This window comes from Pristis pectinata, chromosome 8, assembly GCF_009764475.1.
Source record: "Pristis pectinata isolate sPriPec2 chromosome 8, sPriPec2.1.pri, whole genome shotgun sequence".
In the NCBI taxonomy this organism is placed as follows: Eukaryota; Metazoa; Chordata; class Chondrichthyes; order Rhinopristiformes; family Pristidae; genus Pristis; species Pristis pectinata.
The window spans coordinates 16,372,960-16,389,914 of record NC_067412.1 but is presented as its reverse complement, the minus strand read 5'-3'; the positions used below and the strand labels follow the sequence as shown (position 1 = coordinate 16,389,914).

Sequence of the window (16,955 nt, the reverse complement as noted above, 5' to 3'; positions counted from 1 at the left end):
TATTACAAACATATAAAATTGTTTAATTATGATTGAGTATTGTGTCCTATTACCTGAACATAGTTGGCAATACCTTCCTTAATAACATGCTTTATGCTGCTTAGCATCATCTCTTCAACTTGCAAAAGCCATTTCTCTACCATACCCTGTAAGGAAGAAGCCACAAACAAATGCTTATGTTTTTTAAAAAAATGTTATGTGTACTGATATTATAAAACTGACTAATGTCAAAAATGAACATGAGGAAATCATGAGGTCATAGGGACCGGTCTCTTTCAATCTGTTGTCATGAAACTCAAAGCAACCCTTCACAGACCTCTGAACATTTTAAAATCTTTTTGGAAAAAAAGTTGCCAGGATGCGTGGTAACTTCCTCATGAAATAAAGCACTCCTTTTCTCTGTATGGTTTTAAGAGCCCCATACATATAACCATGGCAGACCCAATTCACAAATTCACAGTTGAAAACTGAACATGTTTTTGTACCTATTTGGAAATAACTAAAGAAACTGGAAGACATTTCACACCAGGTGCCTTTAAGAGACAAAAATAAACTGGAAGTTAGTTCTAAAGATCTCTGTGGCCTGTGAGTAGTGATTAGGCCTGAGGTTTAATTCAATTAAGATTTTAAAAAGTTTTTAAGTTAAAATAACCAAAAGTTAGAATAACCAACGGTCTTTTGTAAAATTGACCCCTGTCTATAATAAGGATTGTTTGGTAATCACTGAGGAGCAGTTCACAGGCATGGGAGCAAATGTGTACCTTAGCTTTTGCTGGGTTAATATTTTTAACAAATGGGACAATTTCTCCTTCAGAGCTAATCATTCCTGTTATTTGAAGCTGATCGGTGAACTGAAGTTTTGCTATCCCTTCAAAGCATTTCTTCAGATGTGGCTGGACTCTAAGCGGGTCTTTGGTTTCCGAAAGAATTTCAAGCAACTCATCATTGGACAAGAAAAAGAACCTGTAGTGGGGAAAAAAGAGCTCAAGACTAAGAATGCAAGAAAATAAACACAATGATTTAGTTCACTCTGAAAATTTAGCTAAAAGGTGACCCCCATTCCATTCTTCCTTATCTTTGAACTCTCCCATTCTGCTCCACTCCTATTATTTGACCTGATGCTAATAGGTTTAGTTCAAGCAATGTCACAAAAAGAATCTAATACGAAAATATTTTCAGAACAGTTACAAATGACCACAGTCCTTCCAGACAACAAGTACAATTTAACATAATGCAAACTAGAGTAAGGGCTTTATGACCCAAGACAAGCACACACAAAGGATATCAAAGTTAAGGATAAGGTATTTTTTAGGTCAGTGAGGAAAACAAGTGGATAAAACTCCCAAATCATCCACATTTTTGCTCCATTTAAATTCCAGCTCAAATTTCTGTTGCGGGATGGGTGAGTTTTAAGTGTTTTGTGCTCAAGCCTTCTGCTTTTTGAGGCATGTCCTGGGATATTCCAAATGCACTACAGGAATTTAGCTCATTATGCTCTCTTTTGACCCAGCATAACTCTCCCCAACTGAGAATGCTGTACAACTTGCACCGAGTAATAGTCTCCTGAACTTCCTAAGTAATTGTCTTGGAGGCACTTGGTGGAGGGAGGAGCAGAATTTGCATTTAATGCATGGCTTCTGGTTCACTGGGAGCATTGGTAGAAATAGTTCAGAAAATTCTGAAAACATTCAGGACACATATCACCTGTGGAGAGAGAAGCAGAACTATGCTTGATGACCTTTCATCAGAGTTGGGGGATGTTAAGAGAATAACCATCTTTTTATGCAGAGTCATGGAAAGGGCAGTTGGGGTGGAAAGGAAGGAGACTGGTAAGGTCTGTGGAGATCAGAGTGATGAAATGACAAGAGTGATGATGGTGGAAGGCTTAAAAGGGGCAATAATGATAAAGTTAAACACTTAACAGATTGGACCAGAGGAGGTGTAAATGGTTATAGCAAAATAACAGAGGGAAAGGGAAATTTTGGAAAGCTGGGGAATTTAGGATGCCTCCTCTAGCTCAGGACATTGACAGGAAAATGCAAATCAATTCACAGGAGCACAGATCCCACCCAGTGGTCACATGCCAACAAAGGACCTTCATCTAAAACACAAGACCTTTACAACAGCTTGGGAACCACTTATCCTTCATTACCAGCACCCACTGCACCAGAATCTGTTCCTAGAAAAAATGTGATATAACACTGATGACTTCAAGGCTGCAAAGTACCTGGCAGAAAGATTGAGGATCTGTTCCAATGAAGGAGACCAAGGACAGTGAGGCTAGAGTAGGAATGATTTGGAGAAATAAATTAGCAAGTGACTTGAATACTTGCAGACTAAGGAGACCTGATTGTAAGCAGCAAGTGCAGGAAACCAAACTGAAAGTAAATTGAATCTTGGTTTCTTCTTCGTGGCGATCTTTGGACCTTGGATGATGGGAAGGGAGAAATATAAGGATAGGTGTTGCAACTATGCCTTCAAAATTCCTAAAGAGGAAAGGAGGAGAATGACGTGATTTTGTATGGAATTGCTTGGAAGGACAATTGAAATGATGGAGGTTGATCAGTTGAATGTGATGGGTCTTGGGATGGAGTGTGAGATCCTATCTTGATTCTGGGAGGGGAAGAACAAAGAGATCGTGATGTCAAGGGTGCGATTTAGGGCCACAACAATGTTGATGGGGAGTTACTGGTTAAAATAAAAGGAAGACATTTCAGTAATTCTCATGTGGGAGCTGGCCTCACTAAACAAAAGCAAGATTGGAAGAATGGATTACAGCCTAGGCATTGAAGGCTATGGACCAAGTGCTGGGAGATGAGATTAATATAGACAGTTGAGAAGGGTGCCTACAAAAGGGTGCCCACTGGTTGGCATGGACAAGTTGGGCCAAATGGCCTGTTTCCATGTTGTATGACTCCACGACTCTATCCACAACAGCTCATACAGAAAGTCATTGGAGAAAGAGGAAAGATTTATAATCAAGGACAATCAAACTTTTGTTCCAGTAAAATTAGTTTGTTCATTAGCCCTTCTCATGTCTAAGAAACCCTGGGAGCTGAGTAACTGCATGCTATTCCAACTCATTCTGCAGATTAGGACAAGCTACTGAAGCATCCTGCAGTTGTTGAGTACCTGCTCAGAGTATCAACAGTACCAGAGCCTGCAGTTTAGAGCTGGGTCTACAAGAAAGGGGCGTGAATACGGTAGAACCGTTCACTGAGCTTTAACAACCAGAGTATGGCCTTTAGATTTCTGAAGTTGGAAGTATTGAGAGGACAGATTTGTTTAGGTATCTAAATGTGAATTCCCCCTTGGTAGCAGATCTTGAGTTAAGTGAAAAAACGTACTGCCAGTTCCACCTCTGCCAGCTACATTTCAGTAACTGCATCAAAATCCATCTTTCATATCTTCAGTGAATGCTGGTTTATTTTTGCAATACAAGTGATGAATACACACAAAGATGAAGGAAGTTTCAACAATGTCAATGTACATTTTAGATTATTTCCTGATATTTCCCCAATAGCTAATATAACAACTTTTGTTATACTACCATGATTCTATAATTGTATTCCACGGTAGTGTAGCGGTTAGCGTAACACTTTACAGCACCAGCGACCCGGGTTCAATTCTGGCCACTGTCTGTAAGGAGTTTGTACGTTCTCCCCGTGTCTGTGTGGGTTTCCTTCGGGTGCTCCGGTTTACTCCCACATTCCAAAAACGTACGGGTTAGGAAGTCGTGGGCATGCTATGTTGGCGCTGGAAGCGTGACGACACTTGCGGGCTACTCCCAGAACAATACGCAAAAGATTTATTTCACTGTGTGTTTTGATGTACATGTGACTAATAAAGATACCTTATCTAAAATGAAGTAACTCCTGTATATTTTTAAAGGATTTGTTACCTTGGGAAATAGAGTCTTTTTCATCTCCAGGTATAAATTAAGACCTTTCTGGATCTCTTCCAAGAGAACATTAGCCTCTAGCAACCTTTCCAACATATTTGGCTGAGCAGTAGCTTCCAAAACATGAGTATCTTTTACCTTGTAACAAAATAAATAAAAATGCATTATAAGAAAACAAGCCTTTTACTATGTCTCATTGACAATAGATTAAAAGTTACACATTTTCAGAAGACAGTCTTTAATCTTATATTATATCCAATTTAAGCTAACTAAACTGTCTCAAGGCAGCAATTTTACTGCATCAGTGGGTGAAATTATGCATGTAACATTATGTAACAAATTAAAAGTAATGCTAGTCATCTAATAGAGACAATTTAGCTCTGTGAATACAATAGATGAACTCTTTTTCAGCGTATTCATCCATAGGATGTAGACATTGCTGGCATGGACAATTAGGGATGGGCAAAATATGTTGGTCACATCTTGTTAATATACAGTTAATATTAAAAAATATTCAATGCCATCACCTCAGTAACACCTACAAAGAGGGTGGTGATACAGTGGCACCTTACTGTCTTTGGTAACAGTCTGGGTTTCTATCACATTAAGTGAAGAGGATACTTCCCAGAAAAGGGCAAGGAGAAGGATGTCAAAGGATAAGTATAAGTTCTCCCCTTCATTTACAGGATTAGCAAAGATTGACAAAGATACAGGAGCAGACCCCGGAACAAAATTTAAATAGAAATAAACAGAAAATAACTTTTGAAATAGGGAGAAAAAAATAAACACAATAAAGTTAAAGTGTTTCAGTTTAGGTATGGCAGCAACTCCTCACCTGCAGCTCAATATTAACTTGTAGGAAAATACTGGAAAGCCAAACATTGCTTTCAAGCTTCCACAACTTCATGTTTTTGGCATCCATGGATGCTATAAAATACCTAATATTTGTTTTGTGACCTGAATTCAATACTAAGTTTTGAATTGAAGAAATGGGTGATTAACTTACTGCTTCAAACATTATATCTTTCCAGTAGCCATCCACCAATTCCAAACTTCCGACCTTCTTCTGGCATTTGAGCAATGATATCCTCAGAGCTAAAGATAGGCTCTAGGTAAAGCCAGGTGGCCTGGCATTTAACCAGGCATCAAGAATATTCTGCATCAGGACCAGCTTCTCCTCCCATAGCTAGATTGTTGAAAATTATACACAAAACAATTGTTATATTCAGTGCTTCTCTTATTTTTAAAATATTAGAACACCATGCCCTATCTTCCAACCACATAGAAATTAGTTATTTTAAAGATCATATTTACTGATCAACATGAACTACAGCTCCAATACAGGCAAACTATCTTAGAGAGCAGTAGTACATTATCAAATGAAGATTAAAAAAGTAAGGACCCAAAGTCAAAATTTTTAATTCTAATAGCTTATGTATTTCATCTTCCTAACCAATTATTTTTAAATTGAATTGCAAATACAAATCTGAAATTAAATTGTATTTTTTATATTAAAAATGTACACGCATTACTCTTTCTGGGGGTGCGGGAGGGGGGAGCAAAGGTCCATACTGAATTATGAAAGTGTTGAAGATGGGCATTCATTTTTAGTATTACTGTTTCACAAAGCCCCATTCTCCCCAATCCATTTGCTCCTACCTTACATTCAGTTTCAACTGGTTTAATATATGGTGATCCACGCATGGTCTGTATCTTAATGATGTGATCATCCAGCAATACCTGTATATCATCCACTGCAGATAGAATGCTTACATTCTGAAAACACAGGAGACTACGTTATAGCATCTTATCTACAAAAGGCAGCATTCTGTGCAATTCATATGCTCCAAATTACGTCATTCTTCACTAAATGGTTACAGGATGGAAGGAGACCATTCAGTCCATCAACTCTTTACCAGCTCTTTTCTCAGACCCCAGCAAATTCTTTCCTTTGAGATACTTATGCAGCTCCCTCTTGAACAGCACAATTGAATCTCTCTGCCCTACTTCTTCTAACAGGCTCTAATTAATCAGTGCAATGATAGGCTTCTTCTTGTGGTTTTGCTTCACTTTTGGTTCTTTTGCCAATCACTTACATTTTATGTTCCCTGGTTCTTTACCTTCCACCAATGGGGATGGTTTCACTCTGTCTAATCTATTTATACACTTCATGCATAAGGGTTAACCCTCACCCCTAACCCTTTTATATTTGCTTCTCTTATCTATTCTCTCTTATTTCTTTTGTACTTTTCCTTTGAACTTTGTGGAATCAGCCTGGTTCTCATTTGTGTTAACAACCTGGCATCTGCCATAAGCTCTTCTTTTCTGTTCTTTATTAATGATTAATGCAGCATAGTAAATATACTGTAAAAGAGAGAATTTACTGGATACGGAGTCAGGCACAATTTGGTGTTTTGGAGAAATTTCATAGCATTAGTAACCCAGACTTATAGCTACCAGAATGCATGTGAAGAAAATAATTACCCAAGTTGATATGGTTTGAAATATACTCACTGTGTCCCTATACTTTGTAAAGTTGAAGTTGCAATCCACCCATTCTGCTTTCATCTTAGCAAGAGCTTTCTCAGTGAATACTCTTTGCTTGCTGCTACTCCAATCTCTTCCAATCTAAAGAGGTGTTTACAAGTCATTCTATTCTTTAATATGTACAGAATTTTGACTAAGTATTTCTTGACTTTCCATGACAGTTTTTACTATTACAATTTGCTAAGACAATAGAGAAAGATGCAGGACGTCAGAAATGCTGTCACACAGCGAGTTCCTCTTACCTCCAACAACATCATAGGAAGGTATTAGTGCAGATTAAACAGTCAATTACTCTGTGCAGGTGCCTTGATCTATTCATGCACAGACTACTCTCAGATCAGTACTATAGAATGATAGAGAATTTATGCAAGATCACTCTTTTTCAGGGGAACTGTGCAATTGGTTACAAAATAGCTTAAAAGGAAACATGTTCTTGCCAGAAAAGTAAGTGTACTAACTGCTTACTTGTCAATGAACTTTTCAAGTCCTATTTCTAGCATCTCCTGCAAGGTGGTGTCTTTATCAGGTTTCACTTCAAATCCAACAATTGCACTGATCTGTAAACAACACATAGTCATAGTCATGTGTCATATGTCATAGTCATAGCACAGCATGGACCAGCACAAATAATAAGTCGCCAAAATTTATAATTAAAAGGAAGAAAATCTCTCCACATTATTCATTTCATTGTCCAGCAATAGATCCACATGGTTTGCCAAGAAGAGCCTGGTGGATAATTGCTCTGAGGAACAATTATTTTACACAACAGTGACTACACTTCATTAATGAAATGCTTTAGAGCCACCCATCCCACGAATCAAAGTGCATTTTTATAAGTCCCTTCAGCACACCAATCTAAGGCAGCTGTAATTATTTGCATGAATTTTACATGAAAATGCAGGAAAAGCTGATGTTACAATGCCAAAGTTGCATCCAGTCTATTTCTGCTGCTTTGCCAAGTACACTCCAATGCTGGACTCTTCATAAGTGCAACTGGAGCAAGAATGTATAGAGATTCCCAGCCACTTTATTGACTACAGCTCTGCCTTCAATACTAAAATTCCAAGCAAACTCATCTCCAAACTCCGATACCTGGGACTCAACACCTCCCTTTGCAATTGGATCCTTGACTTCCTGACCAACAGACTGCAATCAGTAAGGATAAGTAGCAACACCTCCACCACAATTATTCTCAACACTGGTAACTCACAAGGCTGTATCCTCAGCCCCCTAACTTTACTCTCTATACACTCACGACTCTATGGCCAGATTCTGCTCTAACTCCATCTACAAGTTTGCAGATGATACCACCAAAGTGGGCCGTATCTCAAATAACAATGAGTCAGAGTACGAAGGAGATAGAGAGCCTTGTGCACGGTGCCATGACAACAACTTTTCCCTTAATGTTAGCAAAACCAAAAGAGCTGGTCATTGACTTCAAGAAGGGGGGCGGTGCACATACACCTGCTACATCAATGGTGCTGAGGTCGAGAGGGTTGAGATCTTAAGTTCCTAGGAGTGAACATCACCAATAGCCTGTCCTGGTCCAACCACACAGACGCCACGGCCCAGAAAGCTCACCAGCGCCTCTACTTCCTCAGGAGACTAAAGGAAATTTGGCACGTCCCCTTTGACCCTCAACCAATTTTTATCAATGCACCATAGAAAGCATCCTGAAGATACAAAAGCCGGAAAGCATGCACCACCAGTCTCAAGGATAACTTCTATCCCATTGTTGTAAGACTATTGAATGGTTCCCAAGTACGATAAACTGGACTCTTGACCTCACAATCTACCTCGTTATGACCTTGCACCTTATTGCCTACCTGCTCTGTACTTTCTCTGTAGCTGTTACACTTTATTCTGCATTCTGTTACAGTTTTACCTTGTATTACCTCAATGCACTGTGTAACGAATTGATCTGAATGAACAGTATGCAAGACAAGTTTTTCACTGTACCTCAGTACATGTGACAATAATAAACCAATTTACCATTTTACTATTTAAATTGTTTTTGAATTGTTTTGAATATCTGAAACACTGGCCCAGAAATTTGCAGTCTGCAGTAGGTCACCCATACTTACTGGTAAATACTGAACAAAGCTCAAATTTACCTAGTGCAGATTCCCTGAGGGAACAAGGTTAGAGCTGGCTTGATCGTCAGTGATGGGCCCTGCACATTAATAGGGCCTTCTACCATGTCATGGGTTCATTTGTGGGAACCATACAAACCCCAAGGAAAAAGAAGTGTTGACATCTGGCTAATACCACCTCCCTCTACTCTTCTACTTCAGATAACTGTCAAAATTATCAAATATTTAAAACTTCTGAATATCCCAGACAAAAAACAATTCAAGATTAATTTTTATTCACTTTGCAGCCAGGTCTGTATTTACTGAGCATTCCTAATTGCCCTTGAGCTGGTGGTTGTGAGCCACCTTCTAGAATCACTGCAATCCTTCTAGTGAAGATAATCCCACAGTGCTGTTGGGGAGACTGCTCCAGGATTTAGACCCAGCAACAATAAAGGAAAAGCAATATTACTCCAAGTCAGAATGGTGCGTGTTTAGAAGGGAATATGCAGATGGCGGTGCTCTCATGTGCCTGTTACTGCTGCCCTCGTCTTTCTTGTGGTAGAGGTCATGGGTTTGAAAAGAACTGTCAGTGCAGCTTGAATGAATAATGCAGAGCGTGTTGTAGCTGGCACACACTTCAGTCATGATGCAATGCTGACAGACAGAATGAATGTTTAGGGTGGTAGATGGTATCAATCCAGCAGGCTGCTTTGTCCCAGATGGTGTTGAATGTTGTTGCTGCACTGTCCAGGCAAGAGGACTCCTCTCACAATTTACACTCTTGACTTGTGCCAAAGCTGGTGGATAGGCTTTGGGGGTGAAACACTGGACATAGGATACCTGTCACTATTCTGCTCTTGCAGCCATGTGGTTGGTCCACACTTATGATTTTGGTCAATGGTGATTCCCAGGATGTCTATAATGGGATGTCAATTATTTTTGAAAACTAATTAAAGAAAAGAAATTAATAAACTCAAAATACTTTAAATATTCACATAATTCCATCTGCCAAATTTATTAAATTTACTAATACTTAAAAGACACTTTTAAATCTAGTGCAAATGATTCTTGCTGATTCCCCATCACATCCTAACACTCATATTCCAAATTCCTTAAGAAGTCTAGGGTTGAGGCACATTTGGATCAGCAGGGATAAAACATCAGCCACAATTTGGGACATTGAAGGGATAATGACAAAGTTGCTTGCAGTTACGTGGGAAACTGTTAATACAACCATGCAAAATCCAGGCCATTCAGTCTTTGACATTTCTAGGTGAGAGGGAGGGAGGGAGGGGAGAGAGGGAGGGAGGGAGGGAGGGAGAGGGAGAGGGGAGAGAAATCGAGAGAGAGGGAGAGAGGGGAGAGAGGGAGAGAGGAGAGAGGAGGAGGGAGGGAGAGAGGGAGGGAGGGAGGGAGGGAGGGAGGGAGGGAGGAGAGAGGGAGGGAGGGAGAGAGGGAGAGAGGGAGAGAGGAGAAAAAAAGAGGGGGAGAAAAAAAGAGGGGGAGAAAAAAAGAGGGGGAGAGAAAAAAAAAGAGGGGGGAGAAAAAAAAAGAGGGGGGAGAAAAAAAAAGAGGGGGGAGAAAAAAAGAGGGGGAGAAAAAAAAGAGGGGGAGAAAAAAAAAGAGGGAGAGAAAAAAAAAGAGGGAGAGAAAAAAAAAGAGGGAGAAGGGTGTGCCACTGTTTTGGTCCCTTCACTTATTTCACTGTGCTGTAGAAGGCCTTTCTGTTGTGAAGGCCCAGGATTGCACTAACGTTTCCCTCCAAGTTCCCAATAGGAACAATGCCAAATGTAAATGTAAGTTCTCATTGGAAGTCTGTGGCTCATCGCCATGCAAGTTTTGTCACCATGGCAAGTATTTCTATTAGCATCTGACTTGACGTTTCAACCATGATTCAATAAGATTTCAGTCAGGGTCAATTTAAATTTCAACAACAACATACACCAGGTGATACCTGATCAATTGCCCAATGTACAGTCTCTTGATTTTCTATCCATTAATTATATTTATCCCAATGATGAAAGCTGATATAATCCCCAGTTTACGGTAAATTGCAATTGTGTTCTACAACTGTAAAAGAACACCAAGTACCTTTTTTTTAAATACTCTATGTGTCAATTTATATTACCTCTTTCCAATGCCTTTCCTTGATGCCAGGATTGCAAATAGTTGAGATAATCGGTAGGTGGGGTTTAAATTTCTCAATTTTATATTTTGCATTTTCTGCTACACGTTTAGGTCCAGAGACATCTGCAAATGTCTTTGTCAGTTTGTACATTGTTCTCCACATATTTGAAATTTCGCTTGTGACCTCTTCAGCATCTAGACCTTGAAAGGGTCCTAACAAATGAACAAAATGGGAAAGCAGTCAATACAAATACACAAATACAAATCATCGTGCGCTCCAGGAATATCTAGGTTTTAATCATCCTACTCTAAGATGTGACTTCACTCAAGTAAAATTTGTTTCTTACATTCTCTCCTTTGTGGCATCTCCCCGGCCCCCAGGCGCCACCCCATGCTACCAATGCATTCAGACACTGATCTCACCTGCAGGTCCCTGAATGACTCACTTCCCAATCGCCTGTATGGTCCCACTCTCCCCCAACACACTGTTTCCCCCACCTCCCAACCTGATCATCCAAATCCCCAACTCATCCAAACCCAGCAACTCTTTCCCAAATTCCCTTACCAAACCCCCACACCATCAAGGCTTTGATCTTCAGTCAATTTCCACAAAGCACAAAGAAACAATTTCAGTACCATGCAAAGGATGGTGCACAATGGCCAGTAGCAAGGCCTTCCTGTATTTCTCAGCTTCGGGTCTGTGACTGAAACAGTCATTGGCACTTTCCACTATGACCCTAAATGAGCCTTTTAGGGCTCACGTCAATTTCTAAGTCCTGATCTTTTAATTTGCTCTCATTTCAGGATCCTGCTTCTTATTCAATTATCTTTTGAAACTCACCATTGAGCCATGCTTCTGATTTGGTGTAAAAGTTATATGCTGTGTTCCACAGTTGTTCATAAGGTTGCTTCTGTCCTACAGTGGCCATTAATTGTGGGAACTGGGTCACTTGATGCCCCAACAACTCCTCTTCTTTATTTATAGCCTTTAAAAACAGAAAATGAGATTCATGATGGACATAGCTGGTATCAGGCCTTATAAGAGGCATACTAATGGGTAGGTTTTGATCTCTAAATTACATTGGTTTATAAATTTAACAATGCTTACTTAAGTGTAGTTACATAGATTTTGTCAATATAAACATAGAACTTGGAACAGGACAGCACAGGAAGAGTATCCAGAAAATTAATCCAGAAAAGATACCAACAAATGGCAAGAATATAGTGGGTTAGGGTTAGTGTTTTAATTTCAGTTTCAGAATCAGAATTATTATCACTGACATAGGACATGAAATTTGTTGTTTTGCAGCAGTAGTACAGTGCAAAGACAAAATCTATAAATTATAAAAATAAATAAATAGTGCAAAACAAAAGGAATAGCGAGGTAGTGTTCATGGGTTCATGGACCATTCAGAAATCTGATGGTGGAGGGAAAGAAGCTGTTCCTAAATTGTTGAGTGTAGGTCTTCAGGCTCCTGTACCTCCTCCCTGATGGTAGTAACAAGAAGGGGGCATGTCCCGGATGGTGAGGGTCCTTAATGATGGATGCCCCCTTCTTGAGGCGCCGCCTTTTGCAGATGTCCTCCATGGTGGGGAGGGTTGTGCCCATGATGGAGCTGTCTGAATCTATAATCTTCTGCAGACTCTTGTGATCCCGTGCATTGGAGGCTCCATACCAGGCTGCGATGCAACCAGTCAGAATGCTCTCCACCGTACATCTATAGAAATTTGAGGGAGACTTTGGTGACATACCAAATCTCCTCAAGCTCCTAATGTAGAGCTGCTGCATCAATGTGTTGTGCCTAGGATAGATCCTTTGAGATGTCGACGCCCAGAAACTTGAAGCTGCTTGCCCTTTCCACTGCTGACCCCTCAATAAGGACTGGTGTGTGTTCTCCCGACTTCCCCTTCCTGAAGTCCACAATCAGTTCCTTGGTCTCACTGATGTTGAGTGCAAGGTTGTTGCTGCGACACCACTCAACCAGCCGATCTATCTCACTCCTGTACGCCTCCTCATCACCATCTGAGATTCTACCAACAACAGTGGTGTCATCAGTGAATTTATAGATGGTGTTTGAGCTGTGCTGCGCCACACAGTCATGAGTGTAGAGAGAGTAGAGCAGTGGGCTAAGCATGCATCTTTGAGGTGTGCCTGTGTTGAAAGTCAGTGAGGAGGAGACATTATTACTGATCTGCACTGACTGTGGTTTCCCGATAAGGAAGTCGAGGATCCAGTTGCAGAGGGAGGTACAGAGGCCCAGGTTTTGAAGCTTGGTTATTAATATTGAGGGAATGATGGTGTTGAATGCTGAGCTGTAATCGATAAACAGTAGCCTGACGTGCGTCTTGCAGCTGACCTAATTATTTTAGATGCTTTTGTATTATAGCAAGTTGTTTTGATCAGTTTGCTCCCTGTGTTCATACCAATGGATTCAAATTCCTTTATCTGAAGGTGGAATTGTAAACCCACACCAAAAAACAATTGAAATAAAAGAATTTTCTTACAACCCAAACTGAATCATTGATAACATAATAAAAACAATAACAGAGTTCCCTTTATCTGCTCTTAATGAATTGTGATTGAACACTGAGTATACATCCATAAACAAAGATAATAATATTATGAAGAGATTCCAATGAATAAACCTCTAGAAGGAAAGTTTTAGATAAGTGTTCTCATACAGAAAGATTATTATGCATTATCCAGAATAATAATTAAATATGTTCCATAAGACACAAGATCAAAAACACCCGCTCATAATTGGGAAATAAATTATCAGTTTGATAAAGAAAGTACAAATGTCTGGTGTAATAAAGCTAACTTGAAAGGGTTGCCTTATGAGGAAAGATTGAACAGGTTAGGGTTTATTGGAGTTTAGAAGATCATGCAATGATCTTATTGAAAAGTCTATGATTCTGAATTGGCTTAACAAGCTAGATGCTGAGAGGATGTTTCCCCTCATGGTGAAATCTAAAACTTGGAAGCATACTTTCAGAATAATCAGTCACACATTTGAGGAGGAAGAGGAATTACTTCTTTCTTTGGAATTCTGTACCCGTAGACTTGTGGAGGCTGAATTCATTCACAGCCAAGATAGACAGATTTTTGGACTGCAGGGGAGTTGAGGATTACAGGGACAGGCAGAAAAGTGAGTCGCATTCAAGATGAGGTCAGCCACGATCCTGTTGAATGGTGGAGCAGGCCCAATGGGCAATATGTCCCACCCCTGTTCCTATTCCTTACGTTCTCATGGATAAGAATTAAAAATGAATGAGGATGGTATTGGGGAGAAGAAAGGGGAAAATAATAGTCTGGGAAAAGTGGAAATTGGAGAAAAGTCATTATCTGAAATTACCAAAGTAAAATATTGAGAACATCAGAAATCTTAAATAGAAATATCATAAATGAAGATTATCTAAAATTATTGAACTCAAATATGAACCATAGGCTATAATACACTTAATCAGAAGATGAGATGCTATATCTTAAGCTAATTTTGAACTTTATTAGAAGATAATAGAAGGCCAAAGACACATAGATCAGAAAAAGAGTGAGGTGCAGTCTCAAAGTAAGAGGCAATAGGAAACTATTATTTAATTATAAACTGCTGCAGACAGATAGGGAAATGACAAAGACAGGTCAGAACTCCACAGCTTAGCCTTGTTTCATGCTGTGATTTGACTTTCAGGACAGTGTTTGCTGATATTTATCTAACATAATTTTCCTCCTGGCACTTTAGAAATCCCTTAAGTATCTTTTGTGGGGATAATTGGTTAGGGAGGGAAGATGAGGGAAGTTCAGTGAATTATAAATAAATTAGCCTGTACTGAAAGGACCCAAGCCATAGAATCTGACCATACTGTATGGCTCCGAGAGCATGTTCCAAAGCCTCTTCACATTGAAGTGGACAAGAAAGTATGCCCCAATATAGGGAATACTAACTTATTAATTCACAATGAGCCACATCAAAAGGTTACCAACATCTAGTTCATCCATTGCAGCAGTCAGATTATCAGACAGTTCACTGAGCCTTTCTACATTATTCTTCATTTCGTCAATTGTTATAATTTCCTTTTTCTTGAAGCTGTCTGCTTCTTTGCCATATGCCACAACTTTCTTCCGAAATTCTTTTACTCTAAATACAAAGCAATATTGCATTAATGGGAACCATTTTTAACATACAAAATATCAGCCAAAATAGAGAAAAAATTAATGTTTTGAGAAACAAGTGACGCGATTTATTGAGTTGTTTTACGTTCAGGTAACATTACAACTTTCTCCAGCCCTTTGTTTTGAATCACTTTGAGTGACTGAAAACGTGTGATTATAACTCTAATACAACTATGGGAAGAATGAAGAGGTGAAAACCACAGGATAAAAACAAGCTTTCAACTTTAAAAAATAATTTTAGGATAATTGATTATTAATTATTCTTATTAATTATTAGTTACGTCATTAGAAACCAACTGGGAAGTGAAGGAGGCAGAAAAAACTAAAGCTGAAATGCCATTATCAGCACCGGCATGAACAATTGATTCTTCTCCCCTGTCTTTTTTATTATCCACATAAAGTAATTTTAATATTTTTCAGTGCACTGTTTAGTTTAATTATTATTTTCTGTTGTAACTCTGGCCTTAAAGATAAAAAAGAGAGGAAAATTGTGCTGAAACTAGCAACATTGAGTCTCTCACACAGATGAATTAATAGATTTCAATACATTGGAGAAAATAAAGTTATAAAGATAAACATGAAAGAAAATGTGTCACAGAGGGTTGTATTTGAGTTCAAATTCACTCCAGAAGGATAGGATGGAAAGGATACATTTTGCATGCTCTAAAATTTCCTTGCAAAATGTGTTAGGAGAATTCCAGCTCAATTCTCTGTGAATAGCACATCTATCCCTGCACAATTTTCACTATTTAAGTGCAAAACAGGTATCTCAATTAAAGGGAACTCTAATTTGGCTTGATTCAGCAAGTGGAAAAACTCACACTGCTCTTGGATCTTGTCCCAGGTGTAACCCTGAACAGAGCCTGAGAGGCCATCCATTTTAATGATGTAAGGAAGAAAAGGTAAAAGTAAGTTACATGATGATTATTTATGATGGCCGTGATGTTTTTGATTATTTAAGTGTTTTAAAGTGATTTTTATTTGGTTAATTTTTTAAGAACTTTTAAAACTTTTTAATTGTTTACTTTATTGTCAGTTTTTTTTTTGAGTACCAGTGGTAAAGCTTAGGGCTTGAGGATCCAGGATGGCCTGAGTCAGAAAGATTACCTTCTGAGATGCAGACAAGGTAAATGTGCTACATTGACATAATGCCGTGGCAATTGCAAGTGAAAGGCCCCACTTGGCATTTTCAGAGCCAAACACCATTTTTCTTACAAGGAGAAAAGCCAAACAATTTCATGTTTAATCTATGTTCTCTGAGCATATAAGCAATAGATTGGAAAATACATTTTGAAGAAGAGCAAAACCTGATGAAATCTGAATATACAGGACAATTAAGGCCCATTCTGTATATTTACAAATTTCAGTTCGTCAAGAATGTTCCAAGATATTATTGGAATTCTTCCTGTTATCATACTACCACAAAGCTTAAAAGGGAACAATTCTACTTTATTTCTGAGATGCAAGAAAGAAATTTTTTTTTAAAGGTACAAACCGGTTCCGCAGATCATCATCCACATCCTCTCTCTTGCTCAGCAGCCGGTCCCGATGTGAATCAAGCATTAATATAATCTGTTCTGGCCAGTTGAAGACCTGACTGTTCAGCTTCAAATCGTCATCTTTAGTAGACAGGGAAAATCTCAGAGTCAGAAAGGATCATTCAAACTATACAATTCATTATAAATCACATTACAATATTTGTATTTTTACAGGCTGAATGATTTCAACAGCCCTAATTTGCTTTTGGAGTGAAGTAGCCATTGTGCAGATTAATATGTCGGCATCAGGTTCTGCACCAATTTCATGGTACAATATTTGAGTAAGGAATATTTCCAAGTGTAAAGGAAGAACTTCATGTTCTTCAAATACTGAAATATGATCATTAACATCCACTTGTGCAGGCAAGTGAGTTTCAGTTTCATATACAGTACGTTCAGAAAGGAACTCACTCAGGCTTACAATATGCAGAGCATTTGGACCAGCATCTATCTAAATGTAACTGTGCAGAACAGTGAATGAAGAAATATATTGCACTCAAATGTAAGTTACTGCACATTGGAGGGAAAAAGAACTTTACTACCTTCTTTCACCTGCTTCATCACCACTTTCAGCATACAATTTTTCCTGCCTTTCG

General features: G+C 38.9%; 1 protein-coding gene across 1 annotated transcript in view; it reads right to left on the bottom strand.

Annotated features, from left to right (window-relative positions):
* dnah3 (dynein axonemal heavy chain 3) overlaps positions 1 to 16,955 on the bottom strand; it is a 127,486-nt gene that overhangs the window by 64,274 nt on the left and 46,257 nt on the right. Inside the window, 14 exon segments of the mRNA XM_052021268.1 lie at positions 54 to 146; positions 762 to 983; positions 3,902 to 4,039; positions 4,908 to 4,943; positions 4,945 to 5,039; positions 5,042 to 5,087; positions 5,561 to 5,677; positions 6,416 to 6,480; positions 6,483 to 6,529; positions 6,914 to 7,005; positions 10,652 to 10,863; positions 11,492 to 11,636; positions 14,633 to 14,786; positions 16,317 to 16,440. Of these exon segments, the coding sequence (XP_051877228.1) occupies positions 54 to 146; positions 762 to 983; positions 3,902 to 4,039; positions 4,908 to 4,943; positions 4,945 to 5,039; positions 5,042 to 5,087; positions 5,561 to 5,677; positions 6,416 to 6,480; positions 6,483 to 6,529; positions 6,914 to 7,005; positions 10,652 to 10,863; positions 11,492 to 11,636; positions 14,633 to 14,786; positions 16,317 to 16,440 (1,586 nt within the window).